The sequence below is a fragment of the Dendrobates tinctorius genome, unplaced genomic scaffold (assembly GCF_039654945.1).
Source record: "Dendrobates tinctorius isolate UK_male_01 unplaced genomic scaffold, ASM3965494v1 ptg000028l, whole genome shotgun sequence".
In the NCBI taxonomy this organism is placed as follows: Eukaryota; Metazoa; Chordata; class Amphibia; order Anura; family Dendrobatidae; genus Dendrobates; species Dendrobates tinctorius.
Genome location: NW_027361696.1, coordinates 21,600,346 through 21,618,536, shown reverse-complemented (window position 1 = coordinate 21,618,536; position 18,191 = coordinate 21,600,346). Strand labels below are relative to the sequence as shown.

At 44.5% G+C, this 18,191-nt stretch overlaps 1 protein-coding gene across 3 annotated transcripts in view; it reads right to left on the bottom strand.

Moving 5' to 3' along the window:
* Positions 1–18,191, bottom strand: part of ARHGAP33 (Rho GTPase activating protein 33) — a 125,782-nt gene that overhangs the window by 37,333 nt on the left and 70,258 nt on the right. For all 3 annotated transcript variants that reach the window (XM_073570423.1, XM_073570424.1, XM_073570422.1), the window contains 11 exons: positions 17,326–17,423; positions 17,083–17,161; positions 16,906–16,986; positions 4,864–5,001; positions 4,670–4,762; positions 4,392–4,514; positions 2,412–2,489; positions 2,254–2,320; positions 1,389–1,445; positions 1,115–1,264; positions 867–969 (listed from right to left, as the gene is read on the bottom strand). In XM_073570423.1, the coding sequence (XP_073426524.1) occupies positions 867–969; positions 1,115–1,264; positions 1,389–1,445; positions 2,254–2,320; positions 2,412–2,489; positions 4,392–4,514; positions 4,670–4,762; positions 4,864–5,001; positions 16,906–16,986; positions 17,083–17,161; positions 17,326–17,423 (1,067 nt within the window). The remainder of the gene's footprint in view (positions 1–866; positions 970–1,114; positions 1,265–1,388; positions 1,446–2,253; positions 2,321–2,411; positions 2,490–4,391; positions 4,515–4,669; positions 4,763–4,863; positions 5,002–16,905; positions 16,987–17,082; positions 17,162–17,325; positions 17,424–18,191) is intronic.

Below are 18,191 nucleotides of genomic sequence, written 5' to 3'. Positions count from 1 at the left end.
ATTCACAAGTTCAGTATTTGATCAGTATTTATAAGCCAAAATCAGGAGCGGAACAATCAGAGGAAAAGTATAATAGAAACACGTCACCACTTCTGCTTTTATCACCCATTCCTGGTTGTCTTACAAATGCTGACCAAATACTGAACATTTGAATGTGTTGTGTCCACTAGACAAATTCTCCCCCGTTAGCTGTGGATCTCTGCGGTTCCTCAAGTGACCGTGGGCCTCTTGGTTTCTTCTCTCATTAGTGCTCTCCTTGCTTGGGATGTTAGGTTAGGACGACCATGTCTTGGGGGGTTTACCATTGTGCCATACGCCTTCCATTTTTGGATAATGGATTGATCAGTGCTCTGTGAGATGTTCAGAGCTTGGGCTATTTTTCTATAACCTAAACCTGCTTTACTCTACTCTACAACTTTATCCCTGACCTGTCTGGTGGGCTCCTTAGTTTTCATGACGCTGTTTGATCCCTAAAGTTCTCATGCAAACCTCTTTACACGTCCCAAATACTTGCTACTACTTTGTGCTGTATCACCAAAAAATCCCAATAAGATACATTTAAGTTTTGGTGGGGGGTTTCAGTAAAATCTATTTTATGTAATTAGGTTTCTGCAGCAGTCAGGCTTCTTGGTAATATTAATGGCATATGTCAGCTCTGTTGGTAAAAAGTCATTGGAAAAAATATTATCTAAAAAACTGGGACACATCTGGAGTTTAATCTGAAATGTCCCAGCAGCCTCTAGAGCTCAATGTTTGGAAAAATAAGTATCCTGGCCTGTAGTCACCCAGCAGGAGGAAACAGTACTAGGAGGACACCTTGTCAGATGTGAGCGACACCGGCTAATCAGCACATCCACAGGACTTACCGGAGTTTCTGGATGTTGGAGGAGACTCCTGATAGACGATAAATCCCATCCACTACCCCAAATTTTTCTATGAATTGAGCACAAGAGACCAAGACTCTGGGAACTGTACGAAAAAAAAAAAAGAAAAAAGAAAAGTGCATAAATGGGCAAGTACATTGGACGCAATACCTTTCTGTAAACCTGACCTTGCACCTCCTTGTGCGGCACTGCTGACAGTGCAGTTCTAGCTTTAGGAGGCCATGTCTTACCTTCTTCCCCAGAATCCAGCAGATGTTCCCCCAGGTCCGTCCCAAACACCCTTTCCCGGAGAATCCCGCGTTGTCGCAGGCGTTGCTTGCTCGGCCTGGAAGCCATAAAGCTGCGCAGTAATCCCGCCAGCTTTCCATGGCGACGACACACTGCAGAGCAAAGAAGAAGTCATGAGCGGAAACAGCAGCGGTGACCGGAGAACCAGTGGGAAAATGATTGACAGATGGAGCCTGTGAAATGCCAATGTCGTAGACGTGGGGTTCGGTATCTCACCTGGTCTGGGATAGTTGGAGCCATGCGGAGATGTGATGGACAACTTTATATCACCTTCTGTGAACAGACAGACAGGTAACAAAAAGGTACAAGACAGCAGAGCCAAAGCCACACACACAAGCCTGCAGAATGAGAGCGCTGCGGACTACAACCAAGCGCACGGGAGAGACCTCACACACAAAAGAGACCGCTGCCATTGCTATAGGAATATAGGGTCCCTGCTACCATGACGGATCCTGGTGATATAATATGCAAAATGGGGTGGGGGTATGGGTAATATCTAGACTACGTTGTATGAAAATATATGTGTGGCCCCTCCATGAGCGTCAAGGCAATGCACAAAATATGTCATCCTATTTGTTTAGTCAGTACTTTATAGTCCAAATTGTTAGGTTATCCTCAGACAGGCCTAATTTAAAAAAGGACCCAATGAAAAGGGAAATTTTTAGCCTTCGGAAAAAGCAAAAAGAAAGACCGTTGACATGGTAGGACTAGTTGTACAAGTAGAGGGGGGGGGGGGTCTTAGGGATGTGCGCCGTATAACTAAACACGTTGGTAGGATTCTCCACCACATGGAAATCGCAGTCATAGCCAGCAGTGTAGCGGGGATGAGGGAATATGGCTCTGTCTCTAGCCGGGGTCTCCCATTCTAGAGAAAGGCTAGTGATGGTCAACGAGGAGGAACCTGACCCATGTTGTGTAGACACTGGAGAAATCACTGAGCGGATACAACATTGAGCCACAAGGAGCCACTGGCCACAATGGCCGCACACACAGCTCTGCAGAAAGCCTGCGGCGTATGAGGGGTGATTACAGCAATGGGCTTGGTGCAGAGACATCCCACAATGGCCGCACAGGACAGTACCTGCAGCTGGAGATGGGTCCTTACTGTCTGTAATCAGCTGGACGCATTCGCTGGGAAAGAAGCCCACCTGAACAGGAGAGAATTCTGGTCAGATACACGGCAGATCTGTCCATCTGGTTGTATGATCAGATTGTATCAGCCACTGTCTGACGACTCACCTGGAAGCTGTGCTTCCCTCTCCACCAGCTGGTGTCCTCCCGCGGGGGCATATCGATGACCGACACAATGTCGCCAACCTGTCAGCAGAGCAAGGGGTAGTCAGAGACCAGACATAGTGTATGTGTCGGATAATCAGTCTGTGACCATCCACTGGATCAGCACATCCTGACATCCTGTTTGCTGCTGGGGACCCTGCTCCTTCTACTATGTAACTCTTACTCCTCTCCTGACATCATCTGTCCTGCGGTGGACCATGCTCCTTTTACTATGTATCATCAAGTCTGTGACCTCCCACATGATTATCACACTCCTCTCCTGACATCTTCTGTGCCGCTGAGGACCCTGCTTCTTCCACATGATCAGCTCACTCTTTTCCCGATATCATCTGTGCTTCTGTGCACCCTGCTCCTTCCATAAGATCAGCCCTCTCCTGACATCCTCTGTACTGCTGTGGACACTGCTCCTTCCACATGATCAGCCCTCTCCTGACATCCTCTTTGCTGCTGTGGACCTGCTCCTTCCACATGAACAACCCTCTCCTGATATCCTTTGTGGTGCTGGGGACCTTGCTCCTTCTACTATGTACCTCTCATTTTGTGACCTCCCACATGATTATCACACTCCTCTCCTGACATCCTCTGTGCTGCTGTGGACCCTTCTCCTTCTACTATGTAACTCTCACTCCTCTCCTGACATAATCTGTGCTGCTGTGGTCCATGCTCCTTTTACTACACTGCTCAAAAAAATAAAGGGAACACTTAAACAACAGAATATAACTCCAAGTAAATCAAACTTCTGTGAAATCAAACTGTCCACTTCGGAAGCAACACTGATTGACAATCAATTTCACATGCTGTTGTGCAAATGGAATAGACAACAGATGGAAATTATTGGCAATTATCAAGACACACTCAATAAAGGAGTGGCTCTGCAGGTGGGGACCAGAGACCACATCTGAGTACCAATGCTTTCTGGCTGATGTTTTGGTCACTTTTGAATGTTGTTTGTGCTTTCACACTCGTGGTAACATGAGACGGACTCTACAACCCACCCAAGTGGCTCAAGTAGTGCAGCTCATCCAGTATGGCACATCAATGCGAGCTGTGGCAAGAAGGATTGCTGTGTCTGTCAGCATAGTGTCCAGAGGCTGGAGGTGCTACCAGGAGACAGGCTAGTACACCAGGAGAGGTAGAGGGGGCCGTAGGAGGGCAACAACCCAGCAGCAGGACCGCTACCTCAGCCTTTGTGCAAGGAGGAACAGGAGGAGCACTGCCAGAGCCCTGCAAAATGACTTCCAGCAGGCCACAAATGTGCATGTCTGCACAAATGGTTAGAAACCGACTCCATGAGGATGGTCTGAGTGTCCGACGTCCACAGATGGGGTTGTGCTCAAGTATGCATCAAATCTGTGACCTCCCACCTGATTATCACACTCCTCTCCTGACATCTTCTGTGCTGCTGAGGACCCTGCTCCTTCCACATGATCAGCTCACTCCTCTCCTGACATCCTCTGTGCTGCTGGGGACCCTGCTCCTTCTACTATGTAACTCTCACTCCTCTCCTGACATCCTCTGTACTGCTGTGGATCCTGCTCCTTTAACTATGCATCATAAAGTCTGTGACCTCCCACATGATTATCACACTCCTCTCCTGAAATACTCTTCTGTAGACTGTTCCTTCTATGATATAAACCCTTAGTGTCTCAACCGCCAAAATTCAACATGCTCCATCCAGAAATTCTCATTGCTGTCAATGACCTTGACACAACCTTCTCCCCCCTAGATCAGTGCTCTCATTTCCTGAAATAATCTGTGCTGCTGGTGACCCTGTTCTTTCCATTATACAACACTCAGTCTAAGACCTGTGGAAAAAAAAATCATCACATTCTCCTCCTTAGATGCTCGTTGCTGCTGTGGGGCCCGGCTCTGTCCACTGCGTAACTCTCATTCTATGACACATAACAGAACTAGGTTTCTCACCTCAAAGGAAAGTTCATCTGGGGCTTGGGCGGTGTAGCGCTTAATCACATGAGCGGCAGCGATAGCGGGAACGTTGATTGAAGCCTCTTCATTAATGAGGAGCCTATTACCGTGATTATCAATCTGGAAGATAACACCAGGGGTTTACGGAAAAAAGGGGCCTCATAATGGACCAGACTGCTGGAACCGCCAACTCAGGAAAGGAGAGTCCTCCCCATGCAGAACCACAGAGTAGGCCAGCATAGACCACAAAGTCTACAGTGGGCTCATGGTCTTACCTCCATCCAGTTGAGTATGGGACCACAGTTGATGTTACTGTCCACAATTCCAGAAAGAGCCTTCAAATATCGTGAAAGTAGTGGAGCCAGGAGCTGAAGACACAGTAGGGGTGGGAGACATCATGCATGAAAATGACATAGAAACAAGTAAAATATAATCCGAAGACATGACAAAGACTTCATATGATACTCACCTGGCCCTGGGACGGAAGTTCACGGCGAGGGGGTAGTTCAAGCAACTGAGAGAAACGTCGGTCAAAGATACAGCGGTGAAGGTTGGAGTCAAGGACCTGAAAATCTTCATAGCTCCGTAAAACGGACCAGGTGCGGCCCTAAATATGGAGAATAAAGAAGTAATGCTTGGTTATTGATGGTGAGGAGTAAACGGTGATGGATTGAAAGCCACAGAGAAAATAGCATAATGTGTGAGACATCTTAAGATGGCGGATTATTAAGACAGAAAAAGGTTGGAGAGACAAAAAGAGGCGGACAATGATGGACAAAGAACGTAATTGAGACGGTTGAAGGCTAAAGGCAGTTTGTGGAAGTCAATGAATAAAGTTGAGAATATGAACCTGGAGGACTAAGATAAAGGTGTGACCGTGAAGACTAAACATAAATGTAAAATGGTAAACCCAAAAGAAAATTATGAAGGAAAGACGGTAGACCGAAAGGACAGGCATGGAGTCGAGAGAGTGGAGCTAATGAGCAAATATGGGGAAAGATGGAAGACCTAGGAGGACAAGTAGGAGAGTGAGGTAGTGGATCTAGAGGTCAAAGATGAAAATGAAATGGTAGATGTGACCTATTATAAGGACGAGATTATAAAATATAAGGACAAGAAGGAGGAGATGGAAAACCTAGAGCACAAAGAGGAGGTTCAGAATAAGACCTAGAGTACAAAGATAAGGTTCAGCAGAGTGGGCATAGAGGACAAAGATAAGGGTGAGATGGAAGACCTAGAGCACAAATATGAGGTTCAGAAGAGGACCTAGAGCACAAAGAGGAGGTTCAGCAGAGTGGGCATAGAGGACAAAGATAAGGGTGAGATGGAAGACAGAGCACAAAAATGAGGTTCAGAAGAGTGGACCTACAGGACAATGATAAAAGGTAAGGTAGTAGACCTAGAGGACAAAGATAAGGGTCAGATAGAAGACCTGTAAAACAAGAAGAAAAGATAGATGGTAGACCTAGATGACAAAAACAGGAGTGAGATGAAAGATCTATAGGAAAATGATGAAAGTGAGATGAAAGAACTAGATGATTAGAAGATTAGAAGGATGAAAAGGTAGACCTTCTAAAAAAAGAAGACAAGTGGGCTGGTAGACATAGAAGACATCTATGAGGTGAAGTCGTTAGCTGAAAGTCGTTATGCATATTCCCGGGCAGAAGCTGTCAAATGGGCACAGCTTTGCTCCATACACTTGTATTGAGTGTGGCAGCACCCACTAGACGGCCACATCACTAGACAGGCGGCGGCCTCGATCAATACAAGTGTATGGAACAAGTCCATGCCAACTAGAAGGCCTCTACCTGGGAATATGCATATTGCATACATCACCCCCGTTCCCAACTCACAAACTGGCAAATCCCCGCAACACACAGTGTGTGCGCTGGTGGATCATTAGTCTGCAGTCACACAGAGTGACGGCAGACTTTTCCTTTTAGACTGGATAACCCCTTTAATGACAAAGATAAAAATGATATGGTGAAATGAAAGGACAAAGACAATGGCAAGTATTAGACTTAGGGGACAAAGATGCAATGGAAGACAAATAGGAAAACAATAAAGATGAGATGAAAGAGAAGAAGAAAGAGAACAAGAAAAAGATGAGAGTGAGATGATAAATAGAGGACAATTATCTGGTAAGGTTGCAGACTTAAAAGACAAGAAGAAGGAGAAGATGGAAGACCTTGAGCACAAAGATGAATCATAGAATCATAGAATCGTAGAGTTGGAAGGGACCTCCTGTGCCATCTGGTCCAACCCCCTGCTCAAAGCAGGATTCGCTAAATCATCCCAGTCAGATGTCTGTCCAGCCTCTGTTTGAAGACTTCCATTGAAGGAGAACTCACCACTTCTCGTGGCAGCCTGTTCCACTCATTGATCACTCTGTCAAAAAGTTTTTTCTAATATCTAATCTGTGTCTCCTCCCATTTAGTTTCATCCCATTGCTTCTAGTCTTTCCTTGTGCAAATCAGAATAAAGTTGATCCTTCTACAATGTGACAGCCCTTGAGATATTTGTAGACAGCTATTAAGTCTCCTCTCAGTCTTCTCTTTTGCAAACTAAACATTCCCAAATCCTACAACCTTTCCTCATAAGACAGGGTTTGCAGACCGGTCACCATTCTGGTCGCTCTTTTCTGAACTTGCTCCAGTTTGTTGATGTCTTTTTTAAAATGTGGTGCCCAAAACTGGACACAATATTCCAGATGAGGTCTGACCAAAGAGGAGTAGAGGGAAATAAAGACTTCACGTGATCTAGACTGTATGCTTCTGTTAATACATCCTAGAATTGCATTTGCCTTTTTTGCTGCTGCATCACACTGTTGACTCATATTCAGTCTGTGATCTATTAGTATACCCAAGTCTTTTTCACATGTGCTGTCACTTAGCCCTATTCCTCCCATTCTATATATGCTTTTTTCATTTTTATTGCCCAGATGTAGTACTTTGCATTTCTCCCTGTTAAAAACCATTCTGTTAGTTGCTGCCCACTTCTCCAGTTTATTTAAATCTTTTTGAATCCTCTCTCTCTCTTCTCTAGTATTAGCTATCCCTCCTAGCTTTGTGTCATCAGCAAATTTAATCAGTTTACCCTCAATTCCTTCATCTAAATCGTTGATAAAGATGTTGAACAATACAGGGCCCAGGACAGAGCCCTGTGGTACCCCACTTGAGACATTCTTCCAACTGGATGTGCAGCCATTTACGACCACTCTTTGGGTCCGATCACTAAGCCAGTTATGAATCCACCTAACAGTTGCCTTGTCCATTCCATACTTAGTCATTTTTTCAATAAGGATTGTATGAGTGACTTTGTCAAATGCTTTGCTGAAGTCAAGATATACTATATCTACAGCATTTCCTTGATCCACCCAATCAGTGATACCGTCATAGAAGGAAATTAAGTTAGTCTGACATGACTTATTAGCTATAAACCAGATCCATCTCTTCTGACCCAGCAGTCTGGACTATAAATGTGAACCATTCTTGGGGGTGCACGCATGTGGGGGTGCACGCATCACAGAAGCAAAGCGTCACGAAGATAAGCGTCGGGATACAGCAGTTATTACATGGCACAGAACTAAAATCCATCTTCTCTCTTCATACAGGTAAAAATTCCCTCTGCTTGCTGTCTTCTACAACATATTCAAATGGTACAACTTCCCACCTCTGATTGCTGTCTCATCTGCTGCAATAGACTCTAATGGTAAAAATTCCCTCTGCTTGCTGTCTTCTACAACATATTCAAATGGTACAACTTCCCACCTCTGATTGCTGTCTCATCTGCTGCAATAGACTCTAATGGTAAAAATTCCCTCTGCTTGCTGTCTTCTACAACATATTCAAATGGTACAACTTCCCACCTCTGATTGCTGTCTCATCTGCTGCAATAGACTCTAATGGTAAAAATTCCCTCTGCTTGCTGTCTTCTACAACATATTCAAATGGTACAACTTCCCACCTCTGATTGCTGTCTCATCTGCTGCAATAGATTCTAATGGTAAAAATTCCCTCTGCTTGCTGTCTTCTACAACATATTCAAATGGTACAACTTCCCACCTCTGATTGCTGTCTCATCTGCTGCAATAGACTCTAATGGTAAAAATTCCCTCTGCTTGCTGTCTTCTACAACATATTCAAATGGTACAACTTCCCACCTCTGATTGCTGTCTCATCAGCTGCAATAGACTCTAATGGTAAAAATTCCCTCTGCTTGCTGTCTGCTGTCATCTGCTGCTTTACCATCTAGAAACATATTTTAATGTGTCTGCTAATTCATTGTTATAAATCATTTGGTGCATTGTACTTAAAACTCACTGTTGCATTTCCATGACTAGGATCAGTGTAGATCTTATCTGGTGGAGGTGTTAAAATAGATGTTGCCTGGCTGAATGTCTTTGGTCATCCCAAAAAAAAACAACAACCCTGGTGTGCTGACCCCAGCTGCCAAATTATCCTCAACCAGTTCCCACAATCCATCTCTTCTGACCCAGCAGTCTGGACTATAAATGTGAACCATTCTTGGGGGTGCACGCATGTGGGGGTGCACGCATCACAGAAGCAAAGCGTCACGAAGATAAGCGTCAGGATACAGCAGTTATTACATGGCAGTTAGTCAGGGAAAGAGTCAGGTAACCCTCACTCTGCTGTCCCTTTTAACCATGTGCTTTATTCCTATCCTCCTATGTTCTCTTGCAATCCACTTTCACCGACCAATCCCCCCTCCATCACAACTCATATACATCAGCTCCTCTCTCTTTCCTTCTCCCATGTAGAGCTCCACTTCTCACCTTCTTAAAAAAACTCAGCCCATCTTGCCCAAACACACTGCACAAAAAATCTTCATACAATTCCAAAAACTACTTGCTCTTTATCTTCCTGCTCCTACTGATTTCAGGGGACATCTCCCCCAACCCCGGTCCACCATCCCCCAACCTCAACCCCTACCCTACCTCACATCGAAACCTTAATAATCTTACTAATATTATTTGCACTCCTTCATCTCCTTCTTTCAATTGTGCCCTTTGGAATCCACGGTCTGTATGCAACAAGCTTCCTTTCCTACACAATTACTTTCTGAAAAACTCTCTGAATCTGTTGGCCCTCACGGAAACCTGGATTCAGGATTCTGACACTGTCTCTCCTGCTGCCATTTCCCATGGTGGCTTACAATTCTCCCATTCCCCGAGACCGACAAACAGACCTGGTGGTGGAGTCGGCATACTCCTGTCCCCACAATGCACTTTCCAGGTCATCCCCCCAGTTCCATCACTCTCATTCCCTTCTTTTGAAGTCCACACCATCAGGCTCTTTCGTCCCCTCTCCCTCAGAGTAGCGGTCATATACCGGCCCCCAGGCTCACCCACCCACTTCCTGGACCATTTCTCTGCCTGGCTGCCGCACTTCATGTCCTCAGAACTACCAACCCTTATCCTGGGAGACTTAAACATCCCCATTAACAGCCCCACTTCCACATCTGCATCCCAGCTTCTATCACTAACCACTTCTCTAGGCCTCTCTCAGCTCTCAACCTCTGAAACACACAAAGACGGTAACACCCTGGACCTGGTTTTCGCCCGGCTCTGCTCAATCTCCTACATAGATAACTCACCGCTTCCCCTCTCTGACCACAACATTCTCTCCTTTACACTCACAAATCCTCGCTCACCCCAGCACCCTCCTACCTACCATTCAGTCAGAAATCTACAAGCCATTAACCCTCATACACTTTCAGACTCCCTACACTCATCACTGTCCCCAATCTCTTCTTTGTCCTGTCCTGATCTGGCTGTACATCACTTCAATGACACTCTTAGAAGCACCCTTGACCAAGTAGCTCCCCTCACCCTCAGAACCTCCAAACACAGAGTGAAACAGCCCTGGCTCACATCGCAAACCCGATTTCTCCAGCGATGCTCTAGGTGTGCTGAACGCTTATGGAGGAAAACACGCACACCAGAAGACTTCATACACTTCAAATTTATGTTAAGGACATATAACTCTGCCCTTCACCTCGCCAAACAGACCTACTTCACCACCCTGATCTCCTCACTATCCAACAACCCAAGAAACTTTTTGACACCTTTCACTCCCTCCTCAGGCCAAAAGCACAAGCCCCTATCACAGACATTTGCGCTGATGACCTTGCCTCCCACTTTATAGAGAAAATAGACAATATCCGTCAGGAAATCCGCTCCCAATCACCAAATTCAGTGACTCCCATCCCTCCCTGCATTCCCCCTGGCTCACTCTCCACATTCGATCCCATCACAGAAGAAGAAGTCTCCAGGCTCCTCTCCTCTTCTCGTCCGACTACATGCACAACCGACCCCATTCCCTCACATCTCCTCCAGTCTCTCTCCCCAGTCGTCACAACTCACCTAACTACAATCTTTAATCTCTCCCTCTCCTCTGGCATTTTCCCCTCCTCCTTCAAACACTCTATCATTACTCCATTACTAAAGAAACCCACCCTCGACCCATCCTGCACAAACAACTACAGACCAGTCTCCAATCTCCCCTTCATCTCTAAACTCTTGGAGCACCTGATATACTCACGCCTTACCCGTTACCTCTCCACTCACTCCCTCCTAGACCCTTCACAGTCCGGTTTCCGCCCCCTACATTCGACAGAAACTACACTCATCAAAGTGACCAATGACCTTCTGACAGCAAAACGTAATGGTGACCACTCTCTGCTCATTCTTCTCGACCTTTCTGCAGCTTTCGACACTGTTGACCATCCTCTCCTACTCTCTAGGCTCCAGTCACTAGGCATTAAGGACACTGCTCTTTCCTGGTTCTCCTCCTATCTTTCCGACCGCTCCTTCAGTGTTCTGTTTTCTGGCTCCACTTCATCTCCTCTTCCTCTCACTGTTGGGGTACCTCAGGGCTCAGTCCTTGGCCCCCTTCTCTTCTCTCTCTATACGGCCCCAATTGGACAGACCATCAGCAGATTTGGCTTTCAGTACCATCTTTATGCTGATGACACACAACTGTACACATCATCCCCTGACCTTACCTCCGCTGTACTACAGAACGCCACTGACTGTCTGTCTGCAGTCTCCAACATCATGTCTGCTCTCTATCTGAAACTCAACCTCTCCAAAACTGAACTTCTTCTGCTCCCACCATCTACTAACCTCCCTAAATCTGACATTTCCCTCTCTGTGGGTGGCACCATAATAACACCCCGACAGCAGGCACGCTGTCTGGGTGTTATGTTCGACTCCGATCTCTCCTTCACCTCCCATATACAATCTCTTGCCCGCTCATGCCGCTTACACCTAAAGAACATCTCTAGAATCCGCCCTTTTCTTTCCATGGAAACAACAAAAACTCTCACTGTCGCCCTGATCCACTCCCGCCTGGACTACTGTAATGCTCTATTAATTGGCCTCCCTCTCACTCGACTCTCCCCTCTCCAGTCTATCCTTAATGCAGCAGCCAGGGTTGTCCATCTGGCTAATCGTTACTCAGACGCGTCCGCTCTTCGCCAGTCGTTACACTGGCTGCCAATTCATTACAGGGTACAATTCAAAGTACTTGTTCTCACCCACAAAGCTCTCCACAGTGCGGCACCCCCTTACATCTCCTCCCTCATTTCTGTCTATCGGCCTAACTGACCGCTGCGCTCTGCAAATGACTTTCGACTAACCTCTGCCCTAATCCGTACCTCCCACTCCTGACTCCAAGACTTCTCCCGTGCTGCGCCAATCCTCTGGAATGCTCTACCCCAAGATATTAGGATCATCCACAATTTGCATAGTTTTAGGCGCTCGCTCAAAACGCATTTGTTCAGAGCGGCCTATCACATTCAGTAATCAAAGTCATGTTATGTTTGTGTGTGTGTAGCCCATTCACTATCTCCATCTAACCCCCCCCCCGAAGATGGCTGGACCGTCATTGTAAATACATCATTGTAAATACAAACCTATGCTTTGTATCTCCCCCACCTCATTGTAGATTGTAAGCTCCACAAGCAGGGTCGTCTTATTTCGCTTTAATTATTGTATTGTTAACGTTGTTACTTATGACTGTTGTGTTTGAAACTGTTCAACTGTAAAGCGCTGCGGAATATGTTGGCGCTATATAAATAAAGATTATTATTATTATTATTATTATAAACCCATGCTGACTCTGTTTAATCACTTCATTCTTATCCAGGTATTGACATACATGTTGTTTAATAATTTGTTCAAAGATCTTTCCTGGTATAGAAGTCAGACTCACCGGCCTATAGTTGCCTGGGTCCACCTTCTTCCCCTTTTTGAAGATAGGAACAACATTTGCTCTTCTCCAGTCTTCTGGCACTTCTCCTGTTCTCCAAGAATTTTCAAAGATTATGGAGAGGGGTTCAAAAATTTCTTCTGCTATCTCCTTCAGTACTCTGGGGTGTAATTCATCTGGACCTGGAGACTTGAATTCATTTAGGTTAGCTAAGTGTTTCCTCACTGTCTTTCTGTTTATAGATATCCTGGATTCTTCTATTCCCTTAATAGGACAGTGAATAACAGTTGATGTTACATTTCCTTTCTGAGAGAAAACAGATGCAAAATAGGAATTTAAAAGTTCAGCCTTCTCAACATCCTGTCTTACCATTTCATCATTTTCATCCTGTAAAAATCCTATAGCATCTTTGACTTTTCTTTTACTTTTGACATATCCCCAAAATCCTTTATTATTGCTTTTGACATCTCTTGCAAGCCTCAATTCATTTTCAGCTTTAGCTAATCTGATTTGTGCCCTGCAGGTTCTGCAGACAGCATTATATTCTTCTTTAGATATGCCTCCCTCTTTCCATTTTATAAACATTTTTTTCTTCCTTTTTAGCATGTGCTTAAGTTCTGTGTTCATCCATCCTGGTTTCCTTAAATGCTTCCTATTCTTCCCTCTTTTTGGAATTGTTAACAACTGTGCTTTGAGAATTTCATTTTTCAAGATTTCCCATCCTTCCTGGACATTTTTGTCTTTAAGGATATCCAGCCATTGGATCCCTCCAATTCTCTTTCTGAATCCCTTAAAATCTGCCTTTCTGAAATCTAATCTTGACGTCTGAGTCTTCACAGGTCTTCCGCCTCTAGTTATCCAAAATTCTAAAATAGCATGGTCGCTACCTCCTAGGGTCCCAGCCACTTTTACCTCCTCAACCATTTCTTCCCTGTTTATAAGGATTAGATCCAAGGTAGCAGTTCCCCTTGTTTTCTCCCTTACCTTTTGGAAGATAAAGTTGTCAGCAAGAGAGGATAAGAATTTCCTTGACCTGTTAGTTTTGCCTGAGAGAGATTCCCAACAAATGTCTGGATAGTTGAAATCTCCCATGACAACTATGTCATATTTTTTGGAGAACTTGGCCATTTGATGCATAAAGAGTTCATCCATATCTTCAGCTTGCACAGGCGGCCTGTAGTAAATGCCTACAATGGTGTCCTTTCCATTGTTCTTTCCTTGTATTCTTACCCAAACAGTTTCCACAGAACTCCCAGTCTCTGAAGCTTCAATCTCTGTGCAGATATACGCGTTTCTAACATACAATGCGACACCTCCTCCTCGTTTATCAAGTCTGTTTCTTGCAAATAAGTTGTAGCCTTCTAGTCTTGTATTCCAATCATGTGTATTGTCCCACCAAGTTTCAGTGATTCCAATGACATCATATTTCTTTTCCTGTGTTAGTAGTTCCAATTCTCCTTGTTTGTTGCCCATGCTTTGTGCATTAGTATAGAAACATTTTAGTTTGTGATTGGTTTCTCTTTCTCCAATATTTTTATTAATTAGATTCTTTCGTCTTTGTTCTTCCTTTCTACTTCTAATAGCAGAGTTCTCAATAGCATTTGTCAGGTGTATGGCTTTTTCTGGTCTTTTGCTTCCCTTCCCATGTTGTTCTAGTTTAAAGCTCTCCTTACAAGTGTAGCAAGGTGACTTCCAAATACATGCTTTCCAGTCTTCGTAAGGTGCACCCCATCTCTAGCAAGTAGTCCATCGTATAAGTAGTTCATTCCGTGATCCAGAAATCCAAATCGTTGCTGACGGCACCATCGACCTAGCCAGTTGTTCACCTGCAGAATCTTATTCCACCTCCTTGTTCCATGGCCATCCACTGGGAGGATGGAAGAGAAGACCACCTGCGCTCCCAGTTCTTTCACTTTCTTACCTATGTCTTCAAAGTCTCTGCAGATGGTTTCCAGGTCGTTTCTTGCGGTGTCATTTGTCCCCACATGTAGTAGCAGGAATGGGTAGTCATCTGTAGGTCTGAAGAGTCCTGATATCCTGTCAGACACATCTTTAATTTTTGCACCTGGAAGACAGCACATTTCTCTTGAAGTTATATCCGGTCTGCAGATAGCGGCCTCTGTTCCTCTCAACAGGGAATCCCCCATGACCACCACTCTCTGTTTCTTCTTCACAACATTTTTCTTTCTCCATCCAGGAGGACTCTGAAGGCGTACAAGGTTGCTGTTTGTTGGCAAAGTCTTATCCTGATGTATTTCTTCATCGTTTTCCTGTGTGAGAGCCTGGTACTGGTTTCTGAGCAGTATGGGTGCTGACTGCCTCCTGATCCTCCTGCTTCTCTGGGTCACATGTCTCCATTCCTCTGTTTCTTCAGGTGCACTTCGAATTTCTTCTCTTTCTGTAACATGAAGAGATAATTCTGCTCTGTCCAAGAACTCTTCACCTTCCTTAATGATCTTCAACGTAGCTAACCTCTCTTCGAGATTTTGCAACTTTTCCTCCAACAGGGACACAAGCTTGCATTTGTGGCATGTGAAGTTTGGCTTTTCCACAGGTAAATCTGTGAACATGTAGCAAGAAATGCAGCTCACCAAATGGCTCCTGGCCTCTTCCATCTTGAGATTTCTTAAAAACGATGTAAGATGAGCCAAAATTCTTTGGTTTTTGGTTTTTCCGATTTCCTCTTTTCAGCTGCAACGGCCAAAACCCAGTGATCGTTGAGCTCACGGAGACTCTTCACTTATCCCAGAAGGCACTGGGAATATGCAAATGATCTCCTCAAGACTCTTCCCCTGGTTTTCCGATTTCCTCTTTTCAGCTGCAACGGCCAAAACCCAGTGATCGTTGAGCTCGCGGAGACTCTTCACTTATCCCAGAAGGCACTGGGAATATGCAAATGATCTCCTCAAGACTCTTCCCCTGGTTTTCCGATTTCCTCTTTTCAGCTGCAACGGCCAAAACCCAGTGATCGTTGAGCTCGCGGAGACTCTTCACTTATCCCAGAAGGCACTGGGAATATGCAAATGATCTCCTCAAGACTCTTCCCCTGGTTTACATGGTGGACCTTAAGGAGAAAAATGAGGGCGAGATGGTAGACCTAGAAGACAACTATGGGGGTGAGCTGGAAGACTAAGAGGACAAACATGAAGGTGAGATGACTTACTAAGAGGGCAATAATAAAAGTGACAGAGTGAGAGGACAAAGATGAAGGTGAGCTGATAGAAGGAAGTAAAATATGAAGGCGAGATGGCAGCCTGAGAGGATAAAGAGGATAATGATGGTAGATGTACATGACAAAGATGAGGATGAGACAAACATGATGGCGAGATAAAAGACCTAGAGGACAAAGATAAAGGGTGATGTGGTAAACCTAAAAGTCAAAAAATGAGAGCGTTTGTGGACCAAGAGGATGCAGATAAGGAAGACATGATCAATCTAAAGGATGAGCATGAGGTGGTAAACCTAGAAGATAAAGCTGAAGGAAAGTTGGTCAACCTAAATTACAAAGGTAAGGATGATGTCATACCAAATAATAAATCCAGAGAAGAAAAACATTGCTTGTGATGAAATAATGGACTCAAAGAACGAGACTTATTGAGGTGGTGGACTTAGCATGTGAATAGAAAGGTTAAGACTTTAGAGATCTTCCAGACAAATGCAAAAGGGACACGAGCAGAAGATGCAGATTATTGTGACTGAGGACATGGAGTCTTCAAGACAAATCAGAACATTGTAATGGTGAATTTATCAGCTTCTGCCGAGTCTCCAGAGCGTCTAATTTTACCTGATGTCCCATTTCCATGTAACAAGGGTTTAATTATGAAACCATTCTGAAGAGAACTGAAGGAAACAATAAGTCAAATTGCGACTAATAATAGGACAAGCGGAAGATAAGCGATGGCCTCCGGGGAATACAGCTTGGTGGGTCACTGAATTTAACATTAATTGGATGCTTGGCTGACATGTTCTGCATCACAGCGATGAGAGCCAAAATGCACCAACTGACTGAAAGATGGGGCGTGTGGGGTGAATACTGGATTCCTGGGACAGAGGGGTTAAAGGGGTTCTGACGTATATGGAAAAGACAATGTTGAGCAATTAGACTAAATGGGCTAAACATGAATCCAAGAAGGACATCCAATGTTTGATTGCTGTCCGCGTCAACTAGTTGTTTAGAAATGAATGGATACAATTCAAATGGTTCCCATGGGTGACAATAGTATTGTCCTCTGCACCCCACTAACTATACAGTTGATTTTAATGCCCCTCGCTCCCACCTGACAAGTGACTTGCACAATGTAAACAGCCTCCGATTCACTTCCACTGGAATCCTCCGGGCGAGAGTCGGATAGAGAAAGCTGAAAGACAAGGTGGGCAATCATTGCACGGTGGTCTTAGTATATAAGGCAGCTTTGGGCCAGAGCTTTCACTTACAGTCAGAATTAAGATCTTACCTGGATAGGGCCGTAGTTGACATTTTCATAGTGGTAGTGAGCGCAGTCCGCCAGCTTTACAAAGGGGCCACGTGTTACCCTAAATATAAATCATAAAATTACTGAACCGAGAGGATCCCGACAATTTCCTGAAAATTATAAGAATTCTGCACAGTGCTTATATAATACAGAGCAGCTCATGAGGAAAATAGGGAATACAGATTAGTCACAAGATCTGGGTGCCCACACCATCCCTCAATTTACCTTTTGTTAGGTCTCCCTTTGACGCTGGTAGGTGCAGCAGAAGAAATGAGTCGTCCGGAGCCCTCAGTGCCTGAATCCAGTGTGTCCGAGCCCCGAGCCTGCAGCACACAGCAGATTTATAGATTGATGTGCAAAGCAAATGGCCTCAGAACATTCAAAATTTATGTCAGTAACATCCTAAACCACTTTATACCAGCAGCAACCAGCGGCCACGTCACAGCGAATCACATCCCGCCTGACTGACAGCCCGAGAAGAGTAGTACACTTAGTGCACACTAAACGAGGGGAAATCATAGCCCCCAAACTGCCCTAGATTCCAGAAACACCCAAAATGTGCAGAGGGCAGTATTATAATAGTTATATTCTTTTATATAGGGGAAGTATTAAAGTAGTTATATTCTTGTACACAGGGGCAGTAATATAGTAGTTAAATTCTTATACATAGGAGCAGTACTATAGTAGTTATATTCTTGTACATAGGGGACAGTATTACAGTAGTTATATTCTTGCACATAGGGGCAGTATTATAGTAGTTATATTCTTGTACATAGGTGGCAGTATTACAGTAGTTATATTCTTGTACACAGGGGCAGTAATATAGTAGTTATATTCTTGCATACAGGAGCAGTATTATAGTAGTTATATTCTTGTACATAGGGGGCAGTATTACAGTAGTTATATTCTTGCACATAGGGGCAGTATTATAGTAGTTATATTCTTGTACATAGGTGGCAGTATTACAGTAGTTATATTCTTGCACACGGGCAGTAATATAGTAGTTATATTCTTGCATACAGGAGCAGTATTATAGTAGTTATATTCTTGTACATAGGGGGCAGTATTATAGTAATTACATTCTTGTACAT